Here is an 18,581-nt window from a genome sequence, read left to right on the forward strand (position 1 = left end):
CTACCAAACCCTCCCTGACTAATTATTACCACTACCTCTGCTACTACTACCACTACCACCACTCATTCATTTCTAGCCCTTTGCCCTATCCCAACTGCTCTTTACTTTGTGAAACTGGAAATAAAATTGAACTTTTTTACATTATGATGTAAACTACATCGTAACAAAATACAACTTGGTAGTTCTTTATTTGCAGTCATTCATTCCAAATTGACACTTCAGTTGTTCTTGTTGGTCAGCAGTCCTGCTGCAACTGAGCTATTCCTCTACTCCCAAGTCTGTGACAGGTATGGAACAGTATTATACTGCTTAAATATACTATTTAACATGTGCATAACTGGATATATCTGGTCTTCTAATGATTCTATATCATACAGCAGTTAGGAATCCTAATATACTGTATAGATTTCTGTTCTGTTTCCTATACCCGACTGGATGGGTACCACACTGGAATATGATTCTTTGAGTATGTTGGGTGTGGGGCTTATTGACACCTGACAGTAGTCGCCCCTTCCTTGCCAGCTTCATTGTATGGTACAAGTGGAAGTAGAGTGGGGGGTGGGGGGGTAATGTTTAATTTAAAAAATAGCATGGGCTCAAATTTACGCAAATGTCATACGCTTTTGCTGGGTAGTTTTTCTCTCTAGCTTAGCAAATGGAGTGCAGGGGCTACTAAATAAATAAGTTAAGCTATGAGTGAAAAGTGCTCTACCCAAGATAAACGCAATTATAACATGTTTGCACCTTTATTCTAGCCCGAGGTCTACTCCAGCCATAGGTGGCGCTGTCTGTAAAAATAGACACTCTGACTTACCTTCGTAATTCTCCATTCATAACTCCAGGCGCCTCGCCGCTGATTGGTTGCTGTATTCGTAAAACGGAGAGGCGTGGTTCTCTGGAACGTCACTGTCCCTTCGGAGTGTACTAATACTAAAAGAAAGGAAGTGTAAGGAATAATTCTGACTCCACTGGATATATCTTTCTTTAACGTACCTCAATTCGACTTTTGCCTCACAAAAGGAATATTTACGTCTCTTATGTTAACGATTCTTTCAATACCTTTCTCCCTCGAGCAATAATGGTACATCCCGCTCCGCCCCTCCCTCTGATCACCGCCATCTTGACGTCTCTGCGCAGGAACCGAGAGCAGAGCTCGTTCCGCGGTGGAGCAAACCACCGAGAAGGAAGCGCGGGGGGTAGGTGGGGTGGGGCGGGGCGACGTATTGGCAGCGGACGAAACTACCTCTAGTGACTGAAGGGGGAGCGAGGTTCGGTTCGGTAGGAAGACAGACGGCTCTATTTGGCAGTTGACAGGGGGTGGGGCGCGGACCCAACCATTTGTGGATGGAGGGGTGATTATACGGTGCCCAGTTTTCTGAGCTGAACCACTGTCTGTACGTAGGGGAAGGGGTGTGTATATGTGGGTGATAGTGTTACGAATAGTGTGCGTGTGTAATACTGATTCAGGTGCTACTGCCGAGTAGGTGGAAGGAATAGGAAGCAGCACGAAATAGAGACGGGTGGAGTGTAGATGGTACCACTGAATGCTTTCGAGGGGGGATACCACTGACGAGATTAGAGGGGTGTCGCTCTGAGTGCAAGAAGGAGGGGCTGGGCAGTACCACTTGGGGAAAAATAACAGGGAAGTTAAAGACATGCCACTGACTTAATATGGGATCCATTGTGAATGGGTGAGGAAAAATCCATGTGGTACAACTGGAGGCCCCATTGCGGGTGATACCAGTGCATTTAGCAGGAGAGGGAGACAGGAGGTACCACTTTGGAGGATTAAGGGGCATAAACTTTTAGTGACACCCGTGAGTAGGTGAAAGTGGCAGGTCTCTTGATGCCACTCAAAGGAATTCCAGGCAATACCAACACATGGAGCAAGTGGTGCCATTTTGAGCTGTGGCAAGGGGCATAATCTTTAAGTAGTAGCATTAATAAGTGGGGTGGGTGGGTATTAAAAGAACAGAAGGCTGGGACTTTTCTTTGGGAGGACATTGGCATGAGCATTTGAGGAGGCAGAAGTTGGTGAGGTCTAGTTGGTATCATGCAAAGACTCTGCTGATAGGCGGCGGAGATTCTTTCGAAGCCAGGAGTCCAGAAGATCATCTCACTGCTATGGCCTCGAACTGTACTGGGGGCACGGCAGCAGCGAGCGTCGGTGCAGCTTTAGGAACTGCGCTCAGTGCTTCCAAGACCAAGACGAAGAAGAAGCATTTTGTCTGCCAGAAAGTGAAGCTCTTTCGAGCCTCCGAGCCGCTCCTCAGCGTCCTTATGTGGGGAGTCAACCACACGGTGAGCGAGAGATGTGCAAATGTAGACAGCTTCCCACTCCTACTTCCCCTTATTCATGCGCAGGGTGGAAGACAGAATATGGCATCCATCCATCTCCATTTGGAGATGTACACCTTATCATTGAATGAGTCTTACGGCAGATATTTAAACCACTTTTTTGGATGACTAAGCTTGGAATAACCAGTCCTTACAGGTTCTGTTACTAACGTGGATTAGAATCCGTCTCCTGCATGAAAACGCGTATTGAAAAAATGATAGAAAAATCCATCTTTTGAAATATGTGTCTCTTCATATGTCGTTGCAGTGCAGCTTCCACCAGGCTGGCCACTCAGCAAGGCCAATAGACGGGGATGGTGGGAGTTGTCGTCTGTCAACATCTGGAGGTTCACAGTTCCCCACCTCCATTTAAAAATAATCAGATAGTGTGCAGAGTGGGTTATAATACTCATAATAAAAGAACCTGGGGTCATCCAATGAAGCTGAATGTTGGAGCATTCAGGACAGGACAAAAGGATGTACTTCACATAGCGCCTGGTTAAACTCTAGAAGTCACTACAACAAGCTGTAGTGATGCCAACCAACTTTGATGACTTCAGAATGAGATTAGACAAGTTAATGTAGGATAAAGCTATGGATGTCTACTACCTTTAGTACTGGAGATAGTATACCTCTGAATACCAGTTGTTGGGGACCGTGAGTGGACTATTGCACTCATGTCGAGCTTATGGGCTTCTGATAGGCATCTGATTAGCCGTTTTGAGAATGAGCCTTTGGTCTGATCTAGCAGGGCTCTTTTTATGTTCTCATTAAGAGTTGTGTGAAAGGGTAACAGCACTGTCTTAAGTGAACTTGAATGAGGGCCATTCTACATAGATGTCGTTGACACATAGAGGTGTGGATCTGATTCTAATATACAGGGATAATTCCATCTTTCCAGTTTACCTTATCAAGGATTACTTTCCCTGCTGATGCTTCTCATCTGCTCTTATGGAGGGAAGGGTCAAAAGGTGTCAGCCCCTTGAATGATTAATAGTGCTATCCTATAATCTACTCAGAAGTAAGCCCAATTGACAAGTGGTACATACAGGATTGCACCCAAAATTAAATCCTTACAAACAAATTCCCGCTTTTAGATCAGCTCCTGTGTATTGGTTGGGATAAGTTGAAGACAATAAACTTGTTTCTATAAATGCACATTTTTTCCTATGATGAATTTTGATTTTTTAAGTTTAGTAAGACAGTTTAAAACAAAAATACACACATGCATATTTTTGGATGGAGTTGAAAACTGATGAAATTTGATTAATATTTCAAATGTCCTACAAATATAGGTGCTTTGGTGGCCAGGCAAATGAAATTTTGTGAACCTTATGCAAACTCTTCCTTTTACTCCAAGTGACAGAAATGAGTGGTAACTTCCTCTTTGAGGGCAGAGGGGTTTCACTGGATCTAGGTTTAAATCCCACTTCATCCTGGGCTCGCTCAGTTGCAATTTATTGCCTCTCAGCTTCAGTCACCTGTGTAAAATGGGAAGATTACCTCACAGAGTTCCTGCGAGGAGGGGAAGAGAAGATGGTAAAATTTCCAGTACGCCGCAGGGTACTATATAAATACATAGTATTCATTCATTCATTTATTAAATGTATATCCCACCCTTCCTCCTAGAAGGAGCCCAGGGTGGCTTCTTCTATAAACTATAAAACAATACTGTAGTTGATAGTTTTACCAACTACTGCAATTAATAATTGCTTTTGTTACAATTGACTCTACACTCACACTCAGATACATACTTCTGAATTCTGACCACAGTTGTCAAAAGCACTGAAAAGTACAGTATGATACCCCCCTGAAACAGGGATAGGGTACCTGTGGCTTTCTAAATGTTGTTGGACTCCAGCTCCTATCAGGCCAAACCAGAATGGCTAGTGGGATCATGGGAGTTGTAGTTCAACAACCTCTGGAGGGCTACAGGTACCAGGTTTCTGGTCTGTGTCCTAAATATGTTTGCTATCTCTGCTACAATGGGCATAGAGAACATGGAGGGAACATTTGTTTGAGTAGTAGTAGCCCCCATCCTCCTGTGGGTTGGGGACAGAAACCAAGTGTGGATATGTGTATGGATGTGTATGAGAGGTATATTGTTTATATCACCTGGAACTGCAGTAGGATGAATTATTCAATGGTTGACAGTGAATATTCACACCATGTATAATGTATATGAGTAAAGTGTCCCCTTTCCCTAAATTATCACATGCTTTGTGAAAAATATGGCAATGTTGTCCTATGTGAATGTTTCTTAAACTCTGTGATATTGCATTCTATTCTCAAATTACAGGATATTCTCCTTTCTCTCTTTCTTTCTACCCCCATCCCAAATCTGAGACAAAATAAGGAGTAAGCAGAGAGAATGCCAACTTTAGCAACATGTTTCGGTAGGCGTGTTGCTAAAGTTGTAGGCAGACTTTGAAGGGCAAAGGAGACTTGGACTTTCTATGTGGAGATTGACAAACTGAGTGAAGAAACCGGGTGGAGTGAAATTATTCACTCTGGTTTTTAAACTAATGCTTTTGCTTGCCATAGCTGACCTGTAATTTTGGAATAATGTTTTAATTTTAAGCTGTGTTATTTAATTTGCTTATGTTGTCTGAAGCATTAGGAAAGGCATCAAGCAAACACAGTAAATAACATAAATAGCTTGGACTAATCCAGCCAAATTGATTGGGTGAGTTTGGGTTGGAGTAGTTAATCTGTGGGATTTCTTGCCACAACAGATGATGATTGCCATCAGCATAAAAGGTGTTTTATAAAAGATTAATTATGGGGAATAGGTTTATCAGTAGCTATTAGTCACAACAGCTAAATACAGCCTCCACATGCAGGAGCAGGATACCTATGATTGCCAGATGCTGAGGGCAAACAGCAGTAGAAAGCTGTTGCCTTCATGCTGTATCTCTGTACTTCTTGGAGGCACCTGGCTGTCCCCTATCGGAGGTGGGAGTGCTATGCTATATGCCCCTTCAGTACAACCCAGAGATGGCAATTTGTGTGTTCTTAGAGAGAGGCAGAGTTTGGCTTCTTAGTCATTTGGCTCTTTTTAGTAAACAAATTGTGCGGATTTCTCCCCATCCTGATTATTTGAGCTAACTGCTATTTAAAATCAAGAGTTGGCTTTTTGACATTGAAATTGAGTTCAACACACACACAACATGCAATAATGACTCTGCAAAAACAAAACACCAACACCATGGTGCTCCCCCAATCTTTGGAATATTTACAGCTTCTGTCCAAGAATACAGTGAGAATTTGCCCCATCTGGTGACTGGAGCTGACTTGCAAAGAATAAAGAGACAATCATGATTGGCAGGTCCTGTCCAGAATATTCCATGTCATCAGACAATACTAATAACAAACAGACAAGGGCAGTGGGCTTCCCATCTGCCTGCCACTAGTGGGTACAGTATGTTGAACTAGACCAGGGAAAGGGACCCTGTGGCCCTTCAGATGTTTTTGGACTCCAGCTCCCATCACCTCCTGGCCATTGGCCATGCTGGCCAGGGCTAATGGGACATGTAGTCCAGCAGCATCTGGGATGCACCAGTTTTCTCCACCCCTGCAGTTGAAAAACCCATGATAAGATCCAACAGGGCTGCTCTTAGGTATGTCATGAAGAGTTGAAGGGAGTCCTTCCCTAATTGTTTGCCATGAGCAAACAGTTAGTGTGCTATGAAAAACAAATGAATTAACTAACCGAAAGGCTCCAATGAGCCCACAGTAGCCACCCACAGAGGGGACTGCACAATTGACTGCTTGCATCATTCCAGTCATCCTCTGCTGGAAATTCTGCTGTATCATAAGAGCTGGGGGCAGGGTGGGAGGATATCCTCTGAGGTCAAGTAACTTTCCTGCATCAGGAGTGACCAGTTCATTCAATCACACCTGATACAGAGATGCTGTAGCTGCATTCTGCACTGAGCAGGGGGTTGGCACACAACAGGGATAGTCAACATTGTGCCCTCCAGATGTTTTTGGACTAGAACTCCCATCATCCCTGACCATTGGTTGTGCTTGCTGGGGCTGATGGGAGTTGTAGTTTAACAACATCTGGAGGACAGCACATTGGCTATCCCTGTTGTATGGTGAGCTCTTGCTCAGTGCAGGATGCAACTACAGCAGCTCTATCAGGTGTGACTGAATGAACCAAACGCTCCTGATTCTGCTGCATCAGGAGTGATTGGTTCATTCAGTCACTCAATACAACAAAATTACTTGACCTCGGAGTGTTTCTGTATGAATCACTGCACTTGTATTGATTCCTTCCAATTGGGAGCAAGCCCAGGTAGGGGATGGGCCATGGGTGATTCTTAGTCTTGCATGTAAAAGAACTATGTGATGCTGTCTTATGCTGAGTCAGACCACTGCTTGCTGTCTAGACCAGAATTGTCTGCTGACTAGGCTGCTGTCCAAGGTCTCAGGCAGAGAGGCCTTTCCCAGCTTTGGTACCTGAACTGGAAATGCTGGGGTGTGAAGCACAGTCCTTCTGCATGCAAAATTGCCACTATGTCACTGACCTATAGGGCCTCTTCTTACTTCTCCGGTATAAGAGTTAAATTGCTGCATAGTTTCATTCAGGGAAAAATAATCTGCCCTGGCTATTAGAAATCCAGGAAGGACTAGCTTAGGGGTATGAAAGAAGATTAGAGGCTTATACTGAGGGGCAGTTCTGAGGCAAGGTATGTTGTTGCTGATAAACCAGAAAATTTGTAAGTTACTTATTGCAAAAAGTGGACCCCAAAAGATAACTTGCTTTGAAAAATGGATTACTAATTTGCATGCTCAGGACCTGATTGACCACTACAATTAGAGTTTGGAAGGAAATCCTGTTCTACCACCAACACCACCTTTCATTAATTTGTAGAGTTTTATTTTTGCTTTCCTTGCAGTACGTACCTTGACATGCTCACTCAAGTCACAGGGAGTGATTTGTTCTGCAGGCTCCTTTCTGCAGTGCTCATTTTCTCTAGGCCATAATTCTTCCATCTTGGTCAGAAATGATGGGAGTTGTAGTCCAACAACATTTGGGAACCCAAGGTTGAAATAGTCTACTCTGGACCACCCCATGATGGGAAGCTGTGGGGAATGGTTGCTCCCACTCTCCCAATGAGAATTACATTGTCTTTTGAAACTTTGGTCATTCTCTGAAGCACTTCCTTGCCCAAGGCCATCGATTGTATTCCTCATGATATTGATTCCTAAACAGTGGCAGCAGGGCATATATCAATGTTGCAAAAGGGGCTGAAAAGTCATGGGAAAACTAAGCCACCATGTTAGATGCACCCACTACTCTGTCCCTGTTGGAGAGGTTCCATGTCACATTGATCCCTTCCTCTGCCAGTGCATGAGGAGTGACATCATTCTAAAGGAGGGAGTAAAGATTCACCAGGATTCCTTGGTGTAACTGCAGCTGACAGGCAAAGGAGGAATGCCATAAGCCTCCCCAGTGCCTAGAAAGTGGTGTCCTATGCAGGGCTGTGGAGTCAGAGTTGGAAGCAATTTTGGGTGGAGTCGGAGTCGGAGTTGGAAGCAATTTTGGGTGGAGTCGGAGTCGGTAGAAATGTACTGACTCCAACTTCAAAATAAAATTAATATTTTAATATTAATATTAATTTATTAATATTAATACATTAATATACATTTGCCATTTATGAAGGAGAGTCAGACAGTAGAAAAATTGATATACATTTGCCATTTATGAAGGAATCTGAGTCGGACAGTAGAAAAATAGAGGAGTCGGAGTCGAAGGTTTGACATACCGACTCCACAGCCCTGGTCCTACGTCCATCAGCAGTGGCTGGGCAAAAAGGGAGGAAATATTAATTGGCCTTTCCTACAGGTGTGAGGAAGGTGGCTGCCTGTTGTTATGGAAGCTGGTGAAGAATGTATTTTTACTGTGATACTGCTGAAGCTTTATGTAAAAGTATTTCACTTCCATCTACCAGCTCCATAGGGCAGGTGGAATTTCTGTACATATGGAATTTTGCAGGAGCCACCCCTCAAACAGCCCAGAGGGAGGAGCAGGTGAGTTCCACTGAAGTAACTGGAACTATTTTTTTAAAGAAGCATTTATATAGCGCTTAATAGTTCAAAAATCTCTAAGCAGGTTACAGACTGAAAAACAAAAATATATTATTACAACATTAAAACAAAAACACAATCTAAAACCAGTAAAATAGCAATATTAAAACATATAAAAGTGAATAAAACAGAAATTCTGAGGATTCTGAAATGTGCATAGTTACTGCTTTGTAGTGAATGAAACATCAGACCTGGGATATTCAAATATAACTTACCAAATAAACTTTTCACTTCATGGGACAGATGCTAATAGCATTATTTTCATCCACATAATGTATGGCAGGGTAGCCAATGTAGTGTCCTCCAACTGTTGTTACTCTACAAGTCCCATCCTTCCTGATTATTGGTTATACTAGCTGGGGCTGATGGGAGTTAAGTCCAACAAGCATATGGAGGGCATCACGTTGGCTACCCCTGTTGTACGATATAGTCAACATGCCTTTCAAATGTAAGCACAACTTCTCAGCCAACTTCATCCTCACAAAGACCTGGGGTGAATGCGAGAAGTTCTTTCAGATTGGCTTCATTAATGGTGGCTTTTCCAAATCCAACTTCTGTGGGGGGGAAGGGCATTTAGTCCAAATATAAATGTGCTGGCAGTGGCACTTGAAGCTGAGAAATGTCAGTCTAAGTTATACTCTATAGCAGTGGTTCCCAGCCTGGGGACCAGGACCCCCAAGGGGGCTATGAAGTAATCCAGAGGGGGGCGTGAACAGTAAAGAAATGAATTATTTATTATTATTTTTTAAAAAGTCTTCACTCCCTCGACACTGTCTGCTTCCCACTGCCGCTGCTGATGACACCTCCCCCTTGCTCCAAACGAGAGGGGAGGTCTTTTCTGAAGCTCCAGAGCATCTTTCGGGCACACTAAGGGCAGGCATCTGCCTATAAAATACATGGCAGATGCCAAAGGAGGCTGAGGGTGGAGCTACCAGGAAGAAGAGGGGATTACTATCACTGATTCCCGTCTCCTTGCACTGCCGCTACTGGCAACACCCTTACTTAGAATGAGAGGAGAGGGCTTCTTGTGAAGCAAAAAGAAGCAAGCCTGCAAAGAAAGGCTGCTTTCCCCCTTCCTTCCTGGCAGCCAGCCTGCCTACCTGGGGGGACGGGGTCACAATTTTTTTCCAGCTTATAAAGGGGGTCCCGTGCTCATAAAGGTTGGGAACCACTGCTCTATAGATCTGGTTGCCTGAGGAACAAAATATCGCAACACTGTCAGGATGGAATTTTATAGGTGAAAAATGCAAATTGATCGACCCCAAATATGAGAAACTGTTCTTTTCAAAGTATATAGGGTCTGTTCTCAATGAGCTAGTTGAGAACACAACTGTGTAAATGTACTCAATGGGTTATTGTTCATTTATCTATTTTGAAAGATTTGTATCCTGCCTTTTCCCATAAGTTTCAAGGTGGTTGACAAAATAAGATAGTTAAAAAGCAACAGGCGACAAAAAAATCAATAAAGCAAACCAAGAGCAAGGAGACAAAGCACAGAATACGGGAAAACAATCCTAAAAGGAAAGTCGGATGCCATGAAAAGCCCAGCAAAACTTGCTGGACTGGCAACTGAAATATAGTAATTCCTTAAAATGTTTAGCTTGCCTCCACACAATTTATTATTGGTTACGCTGCTTCTGTAAGCTTTCTTTAAAATCTTATGCTAGACAGATTTTAAATGATTCTTATAATGCAACGTGGCCTAAATTGGTCAGGCTGACATTTGAGTCACTTGGTCTTTTACCCCAAGAACTGCTATGGATGGATTTCCAAGCGGCCAAGGCATTGGTTAAAAGACGTCTCATTGACATAGATAATGAAGAACTGCTGGCAGCGGCCAAGGGGCCATGTTCTCCCAGGGCATTGGGATTACCCGCATTGCCTTGTATGGAAGGGATGCGTTATCTGTACTGGCTTTTTATCCCTAAATATAGGTGGGCCTTTACTTTGGCTCGATTTGATGCCCTTCCTTCGAAACTGTTGGAGGGCAGATATGAAAAGATCCCAAGAAATACTAGATTTTGCCCTTGTGATGTGCATGAGGTGGAGACGGTCATGCATGTCCTTTTTAAATGCAAATTTTACGAGGATGTCAGAACAGATCTTTTAAATCCTATTCTTTTAAATTATCATGGTCGTTCGGCCAGTACACTTTTAAAGATTCTTATTCAGGGCTCTGACGAACTAGTCACTTTAAGTGTGGCCAAATACTTAAACCAAGCAATGGTGATTAGAAAGGACCTGATGGGACTGAAGGTCTGACTGTACGTTATGCACCGGATGATTTACAGCTTATAGCTAGTTATTACGCAAGTATTACAAGCTAAAGTAATTTAAGCGGTTCTGGAAGCCAGTGTATAATAATCTGTTAATTGTATGTGCTGTGTATTTGTACTTTGTTTGTTCCTGCTACGGTCTATTGGCTATGCAATAAAGGATGATGATTTAAATATAGTAACTCACGTGCCAGCCACATGATTTTGGGGGGGGAGTGAATTCTATAATTAGACTACCACCAGTGGCAAGGTCATCTCTCCAGTGGCTGCCTGCCTGATCTCTTGGGAGGGAAGGTGCCCAGCAAAAAGAGCCTTTGTTGAAGATATTTGCTATTGGACAGGTTCATGTGAAGAAAGGTGATTTTTTCAGCCCTGACTCCAGGCTAAACTGAGCCTGGAAACAAATGGTTAGCTAGTGTGACTCTGTACTGGCCAGGATGCTGCTTTCTGAACCAGATGAAGTTTCTGAAGCTTTTCAAGGGTAGCTGCACACAGAACACATTATAGTAATTTAGCTTAGGAATATAGGAAGCTGCCTTATACTGAATCAGACCATTGGTCCATCTAGCTCAGTATTGTGTACATTGACTGCCAGTGTCTCACCAGGTTTTCAGACCGGGTTCTCTCTCAGCTCTGCTTGGAGATTGAACCTGGGACCTTCTGCATGCAAAGCAAGTGTTCAACCAGTGAGCTATTATGGCTCCTCCCTTAGACATTGTTAAGAGTATTCATGAAAAGCCCGATCATCTCTTCAAGAGGGGATGCAGCTGGCATCCCTGCCAAAGTATTACAAGAAACTGGTGTCACTTGAGCATCCAGTGGTTCCTGGATCAACAAAGATCCCCAAGATATAAACGAAGCCCCTATTTGGGTTTTATCCAGGCCATTACTGTTCAGGGTCACCACAACTCTACCTGTGTCCAAGGTACATGAAAGAGAAATTTCATGTACATATTAATGATATCCAACTCTAAACTCCCTGATGACCACTCCCAACAATTTCATATAGATGTTAAATAGCATGGAGATCAGTATAGAACAGGTGTGGGGAATCTTTGGTGCTCTAGATGTTGATTGAACTACAGCTCCAAGCAGCCTTTGGCAACATCTGGAAGGCCAAAGGTTCCCCACACCTGGTATAGAATCTAGTGGAGCACTGTAGCAGTGTTGATCTCCAGTCCCCTGGCACTATTACACTCTGAAACCTAGTGTTCCAGGTAAGAGTAAACCCGCTGCAACGGTGCCTTTGGCCCCCAACCCAGCTATGTATTCTAGAAGGAAGGATGGTCAGCACAGCAAAAGTTGTTGAGAGGTCCAGGAGGATTAACAGGGACGTACTTCCTGTTGCTCTCCACACAGCCAGAGCAACCATGCCATTTCAGTCCCAAAACTGGGCTGAAAGGCAGATTGAAACGGGTCCATAAAAATCAGAGTCATCTAGAAATGCCTGAAGGTGAATGGTCACCTCAGCCATCTGCTACTGGGCAATATCATTATTATTATGTTTATATTCAAAGAGCTCAAGGTGGCATATATTCTTCATTTTATGAATTAATTAACTGTAAACCGCCCAGAGAGCTTCGGCTATGGGGCAGTATACAAGTACAATAAATAAATAAATAAATGTTTAAGACATTTAAATACCTCTTCATCATTCTCATTTCTGAGCAGTGCACATAAAAACAAACTATACATAAAATGAAACAGTCAAACCATGTTATCCTCGCAGGAGCCCTGTGAGATAAGTTAGACTAAGAGTTGGTGAAATTGTGTGGGTCTGGTGGGAGTTTCTTTTAGTAGGGACCTCATGGCCACTTCTTTGAAGGTGGCTAGAATGACCCCTTCCTTCAGTGAAGCATTAGATATCTTCCAGATCACCCCCAACCATTCACTGCATCTCAGCTATCTTTTATCAGTTGCGAACAGCAAGGTATAGTTAGTAGGGCATACTTCACTCCAAGCACCCTGTCCACATTCACAGGCTGCAGTAACTGAGATCAGTCCAAAGGTATTGGACTCTGTGACCATGTGCTCTGTTCACAGGGAATGTCCTGTGTTTTGGTCGCATTTACCCTGTGGATGGTATTCACTGCTAGTCCTACTTGGAAATAGGAACAGGTCCATTGAAGTTAATAGACATGATTAGCCTTAGGGTCATTAATTTTAAGGGGTCTACTTTGAGTAGGACTTAGGTGAATACAACCCTAAGATCCAAGTTGGACCGGACATCAGCAATTTTACCTGCAAAATGCCTGCAGAAGAATTTCAATGGGCTTCTTGGAGCTCAGCAGAATCCACCTGAGGGGCAAGTTGGAACGGGTCCTTAACTACTCAGAAGAACTCCACTGGACATTGCACAGACATGGTGGTGGCAGAGAAGTATGATCTTGCTGCCATCACCATCAATTAGTTGTTAATTTCATTTATGAATCCCTTCCCAGGAGGCATTCCAAAGTGGTTAACAACCTAATATCATCTATAAAAGTTACACATATAAAAAGAGTTAAAACAATTGAATATATAAAACAATTTTTAAAAACAGCTATACATATAGAAACAGTTTAAAACAACAGCACTGACAAAATCCATTCAAATCCAAGGCAGATGCCAACTGGGATAAAGATTTTAGAAGGCTTGTTGAAAGAGAAATGTATTTAGCAGACACTGAAAAGATAATGCAGATGGTGCTTGTTTGATCTGCAATGGGAGGGAGTTCCAAAGGGTAGGTGCCACCACACTAAAGTCACCGTTTGGACCTCTTGATAGGATGGTGTCTGCAGAATATCTTCTCCTGCAGAACACAGTGATTGGTTGGGTATGTAGGTGATAAGATGATATTTTAGGTGTCCTGATCCTTCAAATAGGCTCTTGCCAGGATTCGGATGGACTCCCCACAAGTTTTTTCTCCATCTGCATTCTAGTCACCATTTCAGCCATTTCATTGTCTCAAACTCTTTAGAATACCAGAGAGCAATTTGGCTGTAATGGGAAGGAGAGGATGCTCAGGAGCAATTGTGTTGATTGCCTGAGATATGTAAGAATTTCAGACATACCTAGGCTATGGTCTGAAGGCACACGAGGCCACCTTGCTGAAGCTAAGCAAGTCTGAGTCTGGTCAGTGCCTGGATGGGAGAATGCCTGAGAACCGCATGTATGTTACCTTGGGTTCTATGATGAAAGAAAGGCAGGGTATAAATATAAGTAAATAAATAATACCATCTAAGAATTCCAGAAGCAAATGAAAGGATCAACACAAGCACTAGCTGTGTCAGCAGGAAAATCCCTCAAAGGCATTTGGAAACCAACTAGATGCATCAGGCACACTATCCGAATGGTCCTCCACATCTGCAGAGGTTTGGGAATGTCAGTTACCTAAACTTTATCGGTTAATTACCTGATCATGGCAAGGGAGTTGAAAATCGCCCCCCTCAACACAGATTATCAGCATCCAGCCCATTCCCAAAAATCAGAGTATATGGCCTATCATATGTATTGGGGAGGGGCTATAGTTCAGTGATCGAGCTCATGCTTTGCATGAAGAAGTTCCTGGGTTCGAGCCCTAATATCTCCAGGTGGGGATGAGAAACTCCTAGTGATCAGTGCAGAACAGTGTTCTTCAACTTTGCGTCCCTAGATTTTGATGGTCAAGGATGGGAGTTGTAGTCTTTGACCATGCTATCTGGGGATGATGGGAGTTGTAGTCCAACAACATTTAGGGACAGGAACAATGGTGTAGAGAATACTGAGCTAGAGGGACTAATGGTCTGACTCAGTATAGAGCAACTTGAGCTTCTTACATAACCATTAGTGTTTTCTCCCTTGTGTAAGATAATTTGGAACAGCCCCATGGTTATCATGAAGCCCTGAGCTGCTCCTGCTTGAAGGCCTTGAGATGGCTGTTGAAGCCTCCCAGGAGTAATATTCTGGGAATTTTTGATATCAAGTCTACCTCTTTCAAGACAACTAGGGAGACTGCTGGGTAGTGGGGTGGCCAGTACACTGAAAGAATCCCGAATGTATCCTGTGACTCCAGCACCAGATGTAAACACTCAAAATGGGGAACCCATTCGGACTGGAAACTTGGCATGGATTATGGTATTCTGACAGAGCAAAGCGACACCACCTCTCTGACCATCAAGACTAGGTTGGTCTGGAAGCTGCAGCTGATGCAAAATGCAGTTGCACGACTGCTCACTGGGGCAGGGTATTGCAAACATGTCACCCCATTGCTGAAATAATTGCACCACGTGCCCATTAGCTACTGGGCTAAGTTCAAGGTTCTGTTTCTGGTGCACAAAGCCGTATACAGCTTGGAACCAGGATACCTAAGAGATCGTCTTACCCCTTATATACCCAGTCAATCACTACATTCTGCAGGTGAGGGCCTCCTGCAGATATCATCAGGAGGCCTATTCCGCAAAATGTAGGAAGTGGACTTTTAGCATAGTGGCACCTACCCTGTGGAATTCCCTTGCCTTAAATATTAGACAGGCACCATCTCTGTTATCTTTTTGGTGCCTAAATAAAACTTTCCTCTTTCAACAAGCCTTTTAAGTAGAAACCTTATTCCAGGCTGCGTCTGTGCTGGAATTGCTTTTTAAGATATTTTTAAAGCTTTTTAAAAAAGATGTTTTTAAAGATGTTTTGTTTTAATATGTTTTTAAAGATGTTTTATTTTAATATATTTTAAAGTCTGTTTTTATGATGTTTTAGAGTGTTTTAGTGTTTTGTTTGCCACCCTGGGCTCCTACCGGGAGGAAGGGCAGGATATAAATGTAATAAATAATAATAATAATAATCAGTTGGTGCTGCAACCAAAAATGAGTAAGTCTTACCTCAGTGAATCTTACCTGCTCCATTTGAGCTACGTGAGACAGTCTGTCCTGGGTAATTTGCAAATTTCCATATGCCTGCAATTTCTACTTGCAATACAGAGCTAGAATGTTTTGGCCATACCTTTGCACTCAGCTCTTGCACCATAAAGTGTGCTTTCTTTTAAAATATAAGAGCAAGTTTCTAGCCCTAATGGTTGCAAAGATACCCTTGAAAGTGTGTAGGCAATGTCTGCTGTAACATCATGAGCTGAATGAAACTTCCACTGATCAGGGGCCTTGCCTTTAAAAGACTATTAAATGAGAATAGATTATGCACACACAAAAAGAGTATGGCCAAAACGTTCTAGCTCTGTACTGCAAGCAGAAAGTCATGCTAATCTCTTAGGTTGTAGAATTCAACTTTTCTTGACAAAGAATTCTGATTGACTAGCTACAGATAAGTATATTTTTTTGTAATGTGGACTATTCATGTCCCTGGAAGAGTGTCACCCAAGACCACAGCGAGCAGGTTCAAGCTATCACATGTGACTTCATGACAATCATTTGGCTTCCCCAAGTTATCGTACTGTGAGACTTTCCAGACTGGTTTAATATGTGAACCATGGTTTCCTGGTTTATACAACAGTGGAAAACTATGTTTAATTAGAGGCTTCTTGGTTTAATCATGGCTTTCCACCATCCAAATGTGGCCAGTGAGTTGATAAAAGAACATAAGCACATAAGAAGAGCCTGCTGGATCAGGCCAGTGGCCCATCTAGTCCAGCATCCTGTTCTCACAGTGGCCTACCAGGTGCCTGGGGGAAGCCCGCAAGCAGGACCCGAGTGCAAGAACACTCTCCCCTCCTGAGGCTTCCGGCAACTGGTTTTCAGAAGCATGCTGCCTCTGACTAGGGTGGCACAGCACAGCCATCATGGCTAGTAGCCATTGATAGCCCTGTCCTCCATGAATTTGTCTAATCTTCTTTTAAAGCCGTCCAAGCTGGTGGCCATTACTGCATCTTGTGGGAGCAAATTCCATAGTTTGACTATGCGCTGAGTAAAGAAGCTGAACTTTTTCCAGTTCCCACAGATGTATGGCCAGCACAAGCTTCAGGATTGCACTCTCGTAATAAATACAGTGGGGAATTTTGTGTGGCAATGTACTAAGCATGCAGTTTGTTTTCTGGACTCTACAACTCTGCGGGTCATCCACTTCGTGCTGAAATGGCCAATGAAAGTTTAATGGGCTTTATTGGCTCTGTGGTCACAAGTGCCAGCAATACAGATGCCTTTTCTTTTACCCTCCCCTTGCCCCCTGTTTAGCTTTTGCATTTCTTTTTCAGATTAACGAGTTGAGTAATGTTCCTATTCCAGTTATGTTAATGCCGGATGACTTTAAGGCCTACAGCAAGATTAAAGTGGACAATCACCTTTTCAACAAGTAAGTAATGAATGTAACTTTTGATGAAAGCGTACCTCTCCCTTGGTGGGAACTTCAGCATCCAATTAGCTGTTTTTTACTTGATACACAATGATATGGGCCATAATTTAACAGGAGTCACTATGTAACAGAGGTGAAACAAATAGTATGTGTGGGCTACGGAGGAGCAGCCCTGCTGTACAATTTTCTATGTATCTTATCTGTGTGCTGTAAACCCTGCCCATGTGTGTATACGGCTTGGAAGCTGCAGCTCATCTTCTGAAAGGGACAGGCCACAAGGAGCAATAACACTCCTATTTTGGCTCAGCTCTGCTGGGTGCTTGTATGCTTTCAAGCCGGATTCAACGTGCTGATTATCTTTTCAACGTCCCATGGTTTGGGGCTTACATACTGTAAAGGAGCACCTCTATCCATATGTGCCTCCTTGCTCTCTTAGATCTGCAGGGGAGGTGTTGCTCTGTGTCCCAGGTTTTATAGAAAGGCTTTTATAGTAAGACCTTCCGTGGTAGCATCCTATTGGGAAAGTGGAGATCATCCCAGCACCTCCAGTCAGCAGTGGGCTGTCTGCAAGTTCATGGGTCTTGGCAGGTGCACAATCATGCTGACCACTGACACTGGGCCTGAACTTGGAGAATGGCCTGCAGTGCAATCATAACCATGTCTAATTACTGTAGTAGTAAATCCTATTGAACTCAGTGGGGCTTACTCCCAGGTAAGTGGGATTAGTATTGCAGCTGTAGACATTGAAGGATGAAAGTGGCAAACTCTGTAAAAGCCCATCCCTAGTATCCTGTGGACTTGTAAAAGAGGCACTTGCATGGTTTCCTGTAGCAAGTCAAAATCTCCAGTTGATCAGGTCAGCAAGCTGTTATGAATTGGAAGGTTGTGGGTTCTTTTTCCTTTTCACTGTTGGTATACCACTAATGACGTGTAGGTAGGTAGGCTAGCAGAACTTTTTTTTTTTTTTTTTTTGAGGTGGTAGGACACTTTTCTCTAGTAACTTTTTTGGACTTGCTTGCAAAGTTGCCGGGTTGAAGGGAGTCCTTTCTCTTCCTGCAAAACCATCCCCCCCTTTGAAGCCCCTACGTCAGTTTGTATCAGAGTTTTTTCAAGCTCACTTACCACCACTTTCCAAACAGGTTAGGAATGTTGACATAGTTATAGTTTCGAAATAGGAAGCAACTAGCAAAATCCTAAAAGTCAGAATTTTTAATTTGTGGGGAATAAATGGACATTTCAACAGCATTTTACTAAACAACACATTGTGTTCTCTGTGTGCGTGAAGGTCAGTACGTATAAATGAATACCCCCTATACCAAACGTTACGGTTTTGTGTGTTTCAAATTTATTCCATCATTCACTAGTTTAAACCTGTCACACTTAATGAGAGAGACAGATTTGTATGCAGAAGTATCTTGCGTTGCAAATGGAAGGAGCGCTTCTCTCTTTAGCTGGAGATTAGCTTGCCAACAGTTTTCCTTCCCTGCCTCTGGACAGCTGTCATGAAACCAGGGAACTCTTTTCTGTAGCTCATGTTGTTTTCAACAGTAGCAATATATCATTTATATATATATAACTGATTGTGCTTTTCTGGCTACACTGTTCATTTATTCCAGC

General features: G+C 43.1%; 1 protein-coding gene across 3 annotated transcripts in view; it reads left to right on the forward strand.

Moving 5' to 3' along the window:
* Nucleotides 1–1,108: 1,108 nt before the first annotated feature.
* PIP4K2B (phosphatidylinositol-5-phosphate 4-kinase type 2 beta) overlaps nucleotides 1,109–18,581 on the forward strand; it is a 56,313-nt gene continuing 38,840 nt past the window's right edge. For 2 of the 3 annotated variants that reach the window (XM_061588920.1, XM_061588921.1), the window contains exons 1-2: nucleotides 1,226–2,301; nucleotides 16,867–16,964. In XM_061588920.1, coding sequence (XP_061444904.1) covers nucleotides 2,125–2,301; nucleotides 16,867–16,964 — 275 coding nt within the window. In that variant the 5' untranslated portion in view covers nucleotides 1,226–2,124. Of the gene's footprint in view, nucleotides 1,197–1,225; nucleotides 2,302–16,866; nucleotides 16,965–18,581 lie in introns of those variants that run through there. The other variant, XM_061588923.1, reaches the window with a different exon arrangement.

This window comes from Rhineura floridana, chromosome 11 (assembly GCF_030035675.1).
Source record: "Rhineura floridana isolate rRhiFlo1 chromosome 11, rRhiFlo1.hap2, whole genome shotgun sequence".
Lineage (NCBI taxonomy): Eukaryota > Metazoa > Chordata > Lepidosauria > Squamata > Rhineuridae > Rhineura > Rhineura floridana.